Here is an 11,688-nt window from a genome sequence, read left to right as displayed (position 1 = left end):
CGGCAGAAAAGTGAATGGACCATGTGTTAAACTATGGCGCCATGCCTCCCCAGGAGGGAAAGGGTGTTTCTCCCTTCTGCCTTTTTCTCCCCTGGTAGCAAGGTTGCCATCGCCTCTGAGCTTATTGGAAAGCCAGGTATGAGCCGGTGGTGACGGGGCAACTACAGTCTCATGGGAAGAGGGGCGGTACCGACTCATCCTTCACGCCCTACTGAGGTCACAAGTTGCCCCCAATGAGCGGCTCTCTGGCACAGCCATAACACCAGATGCACAGAAACCAATCTCGTAATTATCTGGCTCTTTGTGGAAATCCAAAATCACGAGGCTGCTATTGCGGCCACGTGAGATTATATGATTCTCATAACCAGCTATAGAAAACAAAGTATTTCGCAATGCCTTTTCAGCAATTCTGATTGTTGGGGGGAAAATTCTAAACAATAATGGTGCATCTTTTGTCGAAATAATGAATGCAATCAATGTAGAGAATAGTTAAGTGGAAATCATCTGCCTCACAGGCATTGGGAGGGCTGGGAGAGGTGGTATATTGGGGTTCTTGGTGGTGAAAAATGAGTACTGCTGAAGGGAGAGGTGTTTGATCATTATGTGACCGAGACTTAAACCTGAAAGCTTAGTAACTTCTCCCACAGTCATTCAATAAATAAATATAAGAAGGAAAAATAATAAATAAATAAAATTATGTAAAAAAGTAAGATGGAGTTCATGCCCGATTCAATCAGCTAATCAGTGGCTGAATAAATAGCAGTACTCCTACATAAAAAAAGTCTTTTTTTTTTTTTAATCAAATACTACTGGTTGGCCGTTCCCTGAAGGCATGGAAAAAGAGAACAAAGAGATGCCTTAAAAAGTATTGCTAGGTAAATAGTAGATCCTGTTTTTAAATTACTTTAACTTAACTTCTTTCTCAAGATGGTTTTCCTTATTTAAATATTTTTTTTTTTATTGAATCATCGTGAGAGAGACCATCACAAAACTATTCATGTTTGGGTTTCAGTCATACAATGTTCCAACACTCAGCCTTTTACCAGTGCACATTTCCCACCACCAGTGTCCCCAGTTTCTCTCCGGCACCCCACCCCCACCTCCAGATGGTTTTTCAAAGGGACCATCCGAGCATCCTTGGAGGGTGGGGCCCCCACTGGCAGCACGGGGACCTCCTGAGCCAGCCCAGCAGTGCGCAGAGGCCAGGAGGGTTATACCAGGGGTGCTGGAGGGACTCTGTGGGACCAAGGACTCAGACAGGCCAGGCACGTGTCCCACCACCTGAGCTGTGTTCATATATATTCCTAGTCCATTAATCTCCATAATTTTCTCATCACTTCATTTATTCATTCTATGCAAATGAAGTCTTTCAGATTGAGCGCTTTTCAGTTCACTAGTTCCGTTTTTACTTAGATCTGCTGCTGCATTCACACCCTGAGTCTTCTGCTTTAATCATATGTATATATAATATTTTTTAAGCTCATCTAGGGTTCTTTTAATAGCATTATTTTATTCATCTATTTATAGACTTGCACTTTGAGGCGCTCACAAATCATTCCGTTATTTATATATTAGGTGGCAAAACAATCCGATACACTTTTTTGAAGTAAACAAACAGATTTGATTTGCAGGTTTTTGGATGGGAGGAGGGAGAGAGAGTGGGAGAGAATGGAGAGTACCTTGCTCGAGAGAGAGCACGGGGTTCCCCAAAGGCAGAGAGAGCCCCTACACACACCCCAGCATCAGACAGGAAAGTCCATATCTCAAGAGGGGAGACGCGGGCCGACACCTGTGCTCAAGTGCCAGATGTGCTCTGTCTCGGGCACAAGCAGCACATGGGCTCGGCAGCAGATGTACCGCAATCCAGTACATTTGAAGAAACAATGAAAATGATACAAGACTTTTGCGAGGTGACCTGCATTCCTAAGAGGTGACAGAATATTATTGTGGGTCGGAACAGTCAAGAATGCTGAGACTGGGGACTGGAGCAATAGCACAGCGGGGAGGGCGTTTGCCTTGCACGGGGCCTACCCGGGTTTGATTCCCAGCATCCCATAGGGTCCCCTGAGCACTGCCAGGGGTAATTCCTGAGTGCAGAGCCCAGAGTAACCCCTGTGCATCACTGGGTTTGACCCAAAAAACAAACAAACAAACAAACAAACAAACAAACAAAAAAGAAGGCTGAGACTGAAAAGCATTCTCAAAAATCCTTGGCTATCATCTCATATCTCAAAGTCCAGTGTCACTAGGCAAATGACAATAAAAACCTATTTATACTGGTTTCCACCATCATCACAGAAATGAATAGGGAAGTGAAATTATAGGAACTTATATTTTCACACTTGGTTTTATGGGGTAATATTTAATAATATATGTGTTTATATTGATATATATGTATATAAATATACACTTAGTCCTATGTATGTTTTTATAACTCAGTAACAGTACACACATACACACACATACACACACACATAAAGCCTTACCCATTGGACAATTTTTCTTACAATAAATTGTTTACCTAGCTCAATTAACTGATTGTTTTATGTTTTTATCCAACATCTTTTTAACCTACCTCTCAACTGTGAATCAATAGAAACATCTCAACAAAAGAGGCATTCTTTGCTACAAACGCTCTCTCTCCGAGAGCTGCCTTAGTGTGTTTGCTTCTCAGGCTGTAGATCCCTGGACTGAATATTGTGGGCACTACCGTATACATAATAGTGGGCAGTCTGGGGGACCCAGTCAGGGAGTCCGAATGAGGCTTTACTCAAAGCTGGTAGTAGAAATCAACAATGAAGCAGATAATAAATCCATAATCAATCAAAAACAGCGAGGTGGGAGAGGCAAGTGGAAAAGGCCTTGGCTCTGCCCTCAGCAGATGGCATCCTCAGCACCAGAGAGAATATGTGCACATGGACAATACAGTGAAGATGACACAGAGAAAAGCCAGCAAACACGGAGATGTGACACCAGCCTTGCTGCACTGTCATTAGAGCAGGAGAGTTTCATAATCTGGGGGAATCACAGAAGAACTGGTGAATGATACGGGGGGCCACAGAAGTGGATGGAAAAAGTAGCTGCCGTATGCATGACTCCAGAGAGGGTCCCACAGACCCAGACCCCGGCGACTCCATGGACACAGGTTCTGACATCCATGATGATGTCATAGTGCAGGGGCAGGCAGATGGCCAGTAGCGGTTATAGGACATCACTGTGAACATGGCCATCTCGGCAACTGCACAGAGGATGAAGACAGAGCACTGAAAAATGCATTTCCAGAAGGAAATGTTTCCTCTATGCAAGAAAGAGTTGCAAATGAATCTTGGGACAGACACAGAAATGTAGCAGAGATCCAGCAAGGAGAGATGCTTCAGGAAGAAATACATGGGGGACTGGAGACTGTCATCCAGGGAAGTGGTGGTGATGATGAGCATGTTGCCAGTTAAAGCCAACACGTATAAGACCAAGAACAGAGAAGCACAGAAGATTTCTAGCTCAGGCTGGGCAGAAAACATCACGAGAAGAAACCCACTACTGGTGAAATTAGCCATAGCCCTTCTTAAACTTTAAATTGATGTTGGCTGAAAGACAAATGAAAGCACAGCTAAGTGTTTGTTATTGATCAATCAACCTATCAATAATGAAGTTTATGTAAGAAATAAAAAACACTACTTCCTGTTATAAAGATGAAGTAGTTTTATGTAGAGATAAGGCAATTGTAACAGCTGCTGGTGTAAAATATAAAATAACTTTATTAATGAAATACCAAATACTTTTATTAATGAGACGGAGGCATTGAATCTTGAACCTTATTCACCTTCAAAATTTTATTCCACTCAAAACAAGCATTTATAAATAAAATGATAATTTATCTGCACTTATTAATATTTCCACTATTCATATTTAACTATAACTACTCTGATTTTTTTACTACAATTTCATAATTTGGTTTTATATACAGAGTAAAATTTTTAAAAGCAAAATGCTCTTTCTTATAGTTGGAGTAAAAGATAATCTGGTGTTCTGGGTATTAAAAAGTTTTATGCAATACCCTGGGGTCCAAACTTGCAATTATATTGGGTTTTCTTGAAACATATTTTTCTGTTGAAGTTATCTAATGACCTAATTACTGGGAGTACTGATTTGTTTGTGTTAATTGGATCATATAATAAAATAATAACTTGCGTTTTAATTTCAGGATATCCAACAAGGCAAATGAAATCATTTTAATCAATTTAATAATTGGAGATCAATTTAATTTTTAATTTGATCTTAGTTTAAGGCACAAGATTTTCATTACCTTTCATTAAAGAGAGGATAAAATACCAATATTTTGCTGTCAATGAAGCAAAGAAAATATTCTAGTCTTTTAAAAATTAATTTTTTAAACATTTTTGTAGTTTAGGCAACATGGTCATAACAATATTAAGGCTTATAGTATCTGTATACAGATTTCCTGCACCCCACCATCAGCAAAGTATTCAAGCTTCTCTACCTACAACTGTTCCTTTGTCACCTGTCACCTGTCGTCTGCCTCTAACTTCCTCACTCTCTGTTCCTCCAATGTTTGTAACCTGAGTTTTGTAATCCAAGACCCAGGGTTTGTCATTATTAGGTATTATTCAATATTGTTTGATACTCTTGATTTTCCTGAGTGATAGCACAGTGGATAGGGCGTTTGTCTTGCATGTAGCCGACCGGGTTCGATTCTCCATCCCTCTCAGAGAGACTGGCAAGCTACCAAGAGTATCCTGCCTACACTGCAGAACCTGGCAAGCTCCCCGTGGCATATTCGATATGCCAAAAAAACAGTAACAACAAGTCTCACGATGGAGACGTTACTGGTGCCTGCTTGAGCAAATCAATGAACAACAGGAGTGCAGTGCTACAGTGCTACAGTGCTACTCTTGATTTATTTTTCTGTGTCTCACAGAGAAGTGAGATCACCTCGTATTTGTTTTTTTGTCCTTTGACATATCTCACTTAACACGACATCTTCAAGTTCCATCAACTTTTCAGCCAACTGCATGATTTCGTCTTTTCTTAAGGCTGCATAGTATTGCATTATGTATCTATATAATAACTTCTTTATCCATTCATCTCTCATTGGACGTTTGTGTTGTTTCCACATCCTGGCTATTGTTAGAAGCATTGCAATGAGAGTGTTTGTGCATAGTTGTCTGTTGTCTATTCCCCCCAAAGCAAGGAAAGATAAAACAAACAGATGCTTTGAAAAGTGTTGATAGGTAACTGTCATAACTTTCTTTCTTTTCACTGTAACTTGCTTATTTATCAAGATAGTCTATGCTTTGTGTTGTTGGATCACACCCAGTGCACTTACTCCTGGCTCTGCACTCAGGGATATTCTTGCAGTCCTCAGAAGACCACACGGATGCTGGAGATTGAATTGGGTCAGTGTCCTACCCACTGTGCTATTGCTTTGCCACTCTCAGGATGGTTTTCCAAAAAGAATCATTCCAAGCAGGCCTGTGGGGTCTGGATCCACTACTGGTGTTGGTCAGCCTGTTGTGTGGGAACCATTTTATCTACTCCAGTGGAGATTGTAGGTCATGACGTTTACACCCAATGGTGATGGAGGAGCTAATTATGCCTGGGATCAACTCAGGGCGATTATATACACCATGTATGTTTTCTACCACTTGGTTTTGTGGGGTAAGATTTAATCAGCTATATTTTCAAGACTGATATTTATGTAGGTGCATTTTGAGTATTTTTACTTCTCAGGTTACATACATTTCATGAAAACTTACCCTTATGATATAAACCCATAAAACATTTCTTGCACTTCTTTATCTTGACCTAATTTATTGACTATTATTATTACTACCACCCAATATTTTAACTTGTTTCCCCACTGAGAATTAATATAAGTACTTTCACACGAGAAGTGTTCTTTTATCTTTGAAATACCTTTCTTAGAGCTGTTTTGATGGCTCTATTTCTCAGGCTATAGATCACTGGATTAAGTGTTGGGGGCACAACCGTATAAAGAATGGTCAGCAAAATGTCCAGCACATTTGGAGTGTCAGAGTGAGGCTTCAAAAATTCAAAGGCACTAGTAGAAATGAATAGTGTGACAATGGCGAGGTGTGGAAGGCAGGTGGAAAAGGCCTTGGCCCTGCCCTCCGCAGATGGCATCCTCAGCACGGAAGAGAATATGTGCATGTAGGAGAACCCAATAAAGATGACACAAAGAAATGCCACCAAAGCCAAGAATGCAGTGACACCGATCTCATAGACATAGTCATTAGAACAGGAAAGTTTTAGGAGCTGAGGAATATCACAGAATATCTGGTGAATCACACGGGGGCCACAGAAGTGGATGGAGAAAGTAGCTGCCGTGTGCATGGCTCCAGAGACGGCCCCACTGACCCAGACGCCGATGACTCCATGGATGCAGGTTCTGCTATTCATGATGACGTCATAGTGCAGTGGAAGGCAGATGGCCACGTAGCGGTCATAGGACATAGCCGTGAGCATGGACAGCTCAGCAGAAACGCAGACAATGGAAGCAAAGCACTGCACGACACATTCCCAGAGGGAAATATTCCCACTGTGCATGAAAGAGTTGTAAACGAATCTTGGCACAGTCACAGAAATGTAGCAGAGATCCAACAAGGAGAGATGCTTCAGGAAGAAATACATGGGGGACTGGAGACTGTCATCCAGGGAAGTCGTGGTGATGATGACCATGTTGCCAGCAAAAGCCAACAAGTACAGAACAAGGAACAGGGAAGCATAGAAGATTTCTAGCTCAGGCTTGGCAGAAAACCCCATGAGAAGAAACCCTCTCATGGTGACATTAGCCATAGTCTCTCTTCATAGCTGATTGATGTTGCCTGCAAGACAGATGACAACATTTAAAGAGAAATATTTTGTTACTTACTCTAAGTCTCTGTCACTAATGAGGTTCGTGTAAGAAATGGGCATCAAACTTCATAAATGGAACAGGTAGAGCACTTGCCTTACCTGCGATTGACCCCGTTTCAAGCCCTGGCACCCTTAGGACACCCTGAACACCTTCTGGAGGAAAATCTGAGCACAGAGCCAAAACAAATCCGAACAAAAATTTAATAAATACATTTTCAAGTGAATTAGTTTTGAATAATGATGATCACATCAAGTAAATTTAATGACTTTTTCAGTTCATGAACTTAGTTTAGGAAGTTAACAAAATTAGAAAGCTAATGAAATTGATAAAATTTTGCATTTCTATCTCATTTTTAAGAGGGGAATGTCTCATAAAAGTAAATATTTTATTACTGTGGCTATGCATTTTTTTTCTTTTTGGGTCACACCTCAGTGATGCTCAGGGGTTACTCCTGGCTCTGCACTCAGGAGTTACTTCTGGCGGTGCTTGGGGGACCATATGGGATGCTGGGGATCAAACCCTGGTCGGCTGTGTGCAAGGCAAACACCCTACCCACTGTACTACCTGTCTGGTCCCCAGCTATGCACTAATTTTATTTATCTCATTTTTTTATTCCTCTCAAAGTACATATTTATAAATAAGCCTTTCATCAACTGTAGTTTCTCATTAAAGTTATACCTATTCATAGGTATATTCCTGCAACCTCAATTATATTATTGATGCTTCATAATTTGATTTCATGTAGCACTGTAGCACTGTCCTCCCGGGGTTCAATGATTCGCTCGAGTGGGCACCAGTAACGTCTCCATTGTGAGACTTGTTGTTACTGTTTTTGGTATATCAGATACGCCACGGGGAGCTTGCCAGGCTCTGCCGTGCAGGCGGGATACTCTCCGTAGCTTGCCAGGCCCCCCAAGAGGGACGGAGGAATTGATCCCGGGTTGGCTGTGTCCAAGGCAAACGCCCTACCCGCTGTGCTATTGCTCCAGCCCGTTAATTTGGTTTCATAAGAAAGAAAAATTTATGAACACAAAAAGGTTCTTCCAAATACTTTCCCCAGAGTTAAGGACAATTACTGGATGGTTTCACTCTGATATGGGATATAAATAATCAAAGGAAATGAACTCGCTAAAAACAGCAAAATAAGCCCTTAAGATCTGTGTAAACTCGAGTGATTACCTGAGAGAAAGGGAAGGAGGGGAGAAATTAGGAGAAAGTCTTGTTTTGATTGTCCTGGCTTAGAGATCCAACTATATATTTATCTGAACTAAGATTAAATAGTTGGCACACTGGTGACTAATGAAATAATCATTAGTTTTGTAAATCCATTTCAGAAAACAAGTGCTTTGCAATCATATTTTAAAGCCTCCTAAAATCTTCCCTCATAAATAGTTGCTCATTTGTATTTGGCTCATTTGTATTTGTATTTGGACTGGAGCGATAGCACAGCGGGTAGGGCGTTCGCCTTACAAGCGGCCAACATGGCCGACCCGAGTTCGATTCCTCCGCCCCTCTCGGAGAGCCCGGCAAGCTACCGAGAGTATTCGATATGCCAGACACAGTAACAACAAAGTCTCCAATGGAGACGTTACTGGGCCCGCTCGAGCAAATCGACGATCAACGTTAGGGCTCGGAGAGCCCAGCAAGCTACCGAGAGTATTCGATATGCCAGACACAGTAACAACAAAGTCTCCAATGGAGACGTTACTGGGCCCGCTCGAGCAAATCGACGATCAACGGGAGGGCCTTTACCTTTACCTTTACCTTTACCTATTTGTATTTAGGATTATCAATGGTTTAGTTGCTAAACTAATTTTAAATAAATCCATGTCTCTTAAATGCTAATTGTTTCTTGATTTACTTAAGAAGTTGGTTAACTATAAACTTGTTTGGCTTAAGTCTATAAACAAAGATAGATATTTGTCTTCATTAAAAGAAACTTTTCAGAGTGTTGCAATAATTATGCTTCAAAGTAAGCATAACTTTCACTTAAAATTTTAATATATACTGTATGAAATAACTAAATTCCCTATAAAAAATGAAAAAATGACTTTCTACAGTGTTGTTAATGGTAAAATACACAGCTGACATACATTTGATTACAAGAGTCATGAAACACAATTTTGAAGCCATACAAATTCACCAGATTCAAAATATAAAATATTATTTATGAATAAGTAAATCTAAAACGTGCAAGTAGTTTAGTTATATTTGTGTATACTTTCTATAAAAAATAAGTTGTTTAACAGGAACTATACAAATCTAAAACTTCAACCGAGCAAATTTATGTTTAACCAACATCTTAAGTAAATCAAGAAACAATCCGCATTTAAGATACATGGATTTATTTTAAATTAGTTTATCAACAAAACCATTGATAATCCTAAATATAAATGAACGACACTTTATGAGGGAAGATATTAGGAAACTGAATTGAACTGAAACTGAAAATATGACTGCAAGGAACTTTTTTTTCCCCCTGAGATAGAATCATAGTATCTATTGAACCAGACAAATCACATACCTGATGATTTCCAAACATGTGACCAGAAATGGATTAGAAAAGATAAAGAGCATAGAGGAATTAGACACAAAAAAATGTCATTATTTCTGACTGGCGAGTGTATGGTTATGTTTATTGCTTATCCAGAGGTTGCTAGTCTTACCCAGAGGCCGATCACAAACTGAATCTTTGTTTTCAGTTTTTCAGCGCCAATTCCAAGAATAAATCTGAATTAATTGACTTAGAAGTTGATGATGATGCGTTTTCCTTCTCCTGTTATGTATCGAGTAATCACGTGGAGAAAATTGGTCTAACCTGAGACTGATGGAGAGGACTTGACCTAGAGGAGACCCTTCTCATGCCACGTCAACTTTGACCTATATGAACACTGGATCCCCCTCGTTGCGTATTTGTAATACTTGTGTAACATCTTCATGGCTGTGTGCATGAACACAGGACAGTGTTCTGTGTTCAGAATTTGTATGGCTTCAAAATTGTGTTTCATGCTTCTTGTCTCAGAACACTGTTTAAATTAAACTAATTTTATATCTAGAATACATGGATAGAAAGCTTCACGTGATGATACTTTATGCTGCTTGACATGATAAAGACAAATTGAAACATTTTTTGCTTGCAACTGAAATTTACCAGGTCAATTATTGCAGCTTCCAGAAACTTCCATTTCTCTGTGTTTGAAAAATGCGTTTACTTTACTGTGTGAACCACAGGAGAATTTCGTTCATATATATTGAAGTACTGATTATTTACACAAAGTTTTGCAAGCTTTTTCATCAGTTTATAACTATTGTTGCTATTGTTCATATAGTGCCCATATAGTAGAATAATATTCAGGTTTTGTTCTTAACTTTATATGTATCTCTCTGTCCCTTGAAAATATACTAGCACTGTAACACTGTCCTCCCGTTGTTCATCGGTTTGCTCGAGCAGGCATCAGTAAAGTCTCCATTGTGAGACTTGTTACTGTTTTTGGCATATTGAATACGACACAGGGAGCCTGCCAGGCTCTGCAGTGCTAGCTGGATATTCGGTAGCTTGCCGGGCTCTCCGAGAGGGTGGAGGAATCGAATCCAGCTCGGCCACGTGCACGGCAAACATTCTACCCCCTGTGCTATCGCTCCAGCCCTGAAAATATAGTAATAAATCTAATTATGTCTATTACATTATATATAATTTAGATATGAAATCATTTGTCTGTAAAAATAAGTTTTACTACCTTTGGCATATGAATACTGAGCTAACCTTTATTCAATTTTTTTAATTGAATCACCATGAGAACAGTCACAAAGCCTTTCAGTTTAAGTCTCGGTTGGTCATACAATGATCAAACACCCGTCCCTTCACCAGTGCACATTTTCCACCACCAAGAACCCCAGTATACCCCCCTCCCACCCACCTCCCATCAGTGTGGCAGCTTTCTACTTTACTCTCTCTCTCTACATTGATCACATTCAATATTACGACAAAAGACCCAACATTATTATTTGGAATTTTCCCAAACATTCAGACCTGCCCAAAAGACATCATTAGAGAAATTGTTTTCTATTGCTGATTATGAAGAGCTTATGATGTCATGTGGCCGCACTGGTGGCCATGCGAATTTGAATTTCTGATATTTTAGTAATAAGCCTACAGGGATTACTGCCAAAAGCCCCTGGGTTCAGAGATTGGTGTGTGTGCCTCTGGGATCATGGTCATTCAGAAGCGGAGGAGGCATTTGAGGGTGGCAACTCAGGGCATTGTTATGGTGGGGAGCAGGGCCAATTCCACTCCCCATCCCAAGAGGTGTGTGTGTTTTTTTTTTTTAACCACACCTCTGTTGTTGGGTAACATTGCTTTGTCCTTCAAGAAGCTTAGGTTTTATCTGGTTACACCCACCTCAGTGCTCCTGAAGCACTTCCACTTCCATTGTGTTTATCTGTAAACAGTCTTCCCTATGCTCTCCCACCCAGTTAATCAGCTTTCCCCTTAATCAGACTTTGTTAATTTGTAAGATCAGTTTCCCAGAAATCTATGATTTTATATGTATGAGTGAAATATTGCCTTTCTCCTCTCCTTATGCCTTATGAACAGTTTACTTTAAAGTAATATCCTTTTGTATAGATACAGAAAGACCGTTAACATTATGCTTTGTAATTTAGGATTTGATTGGCCTTGAATATTATTCACTCCCGGGCATCATCTTTCTCGACTTAAGCCTCAGTTGCCCATAGTTCCTAACACCCCAAAAGCAGGGTCCCGACGAGGGACTGAATGGACCCAGGGCAAGCAG

General features: G+C 40.2%; 1 protein-coding gene across 1 annotated transcript; it reads right to left on the bottom strand.

The window, feature by feature from the left end:
* Positions 1-5,919: 5,919 nt before the first annotated feature.
* On the bottom strand, positions 5,920-6,834 carry LOC130040352 (olfactory receptor 14J1-like). Its single transcript, XM_056132397.1, has one exon. It carries the CDS (start codon positions 6,832-6,834, stop codon positions 5,920-5,922), a length of 915 nt encoding a protein of 304 aa, XP_055988372.1.
* Positions 6,835-11,688: the final 4,854 nt, after the last annotated feature.

This window comes from Sorex fumeus, unplaced genomic scaffold, assembly GCF_029834395.1.
Source record: "Sorex fumeus unplaced genomic scaffold, SorFum_2.1 ptg000094l, whole genome shotgun sequence".
Classification (NCBI taxonomy): Eukaryota; Metazoa; Chordata; class Mammalia; order Eulipotyphla; family Soricidae; genus Sorex; species Sorex fumeus.
The sequence above is the reverse complement of the archived record's forward strand: the minus strand, read 5'-3'. Positions and strand labels throughout refer to the sequence as shown.

What these genes read in the sequence shown, in the direction of transcription:
- LOC130040352 (XM_056132397.1), bottom strand. Translation starts at nt 6,834, where the DNA reads ATGGCTAATGTCACCATGAGAGGGTTTCTTCTCATGGGGTTTTCTGCC.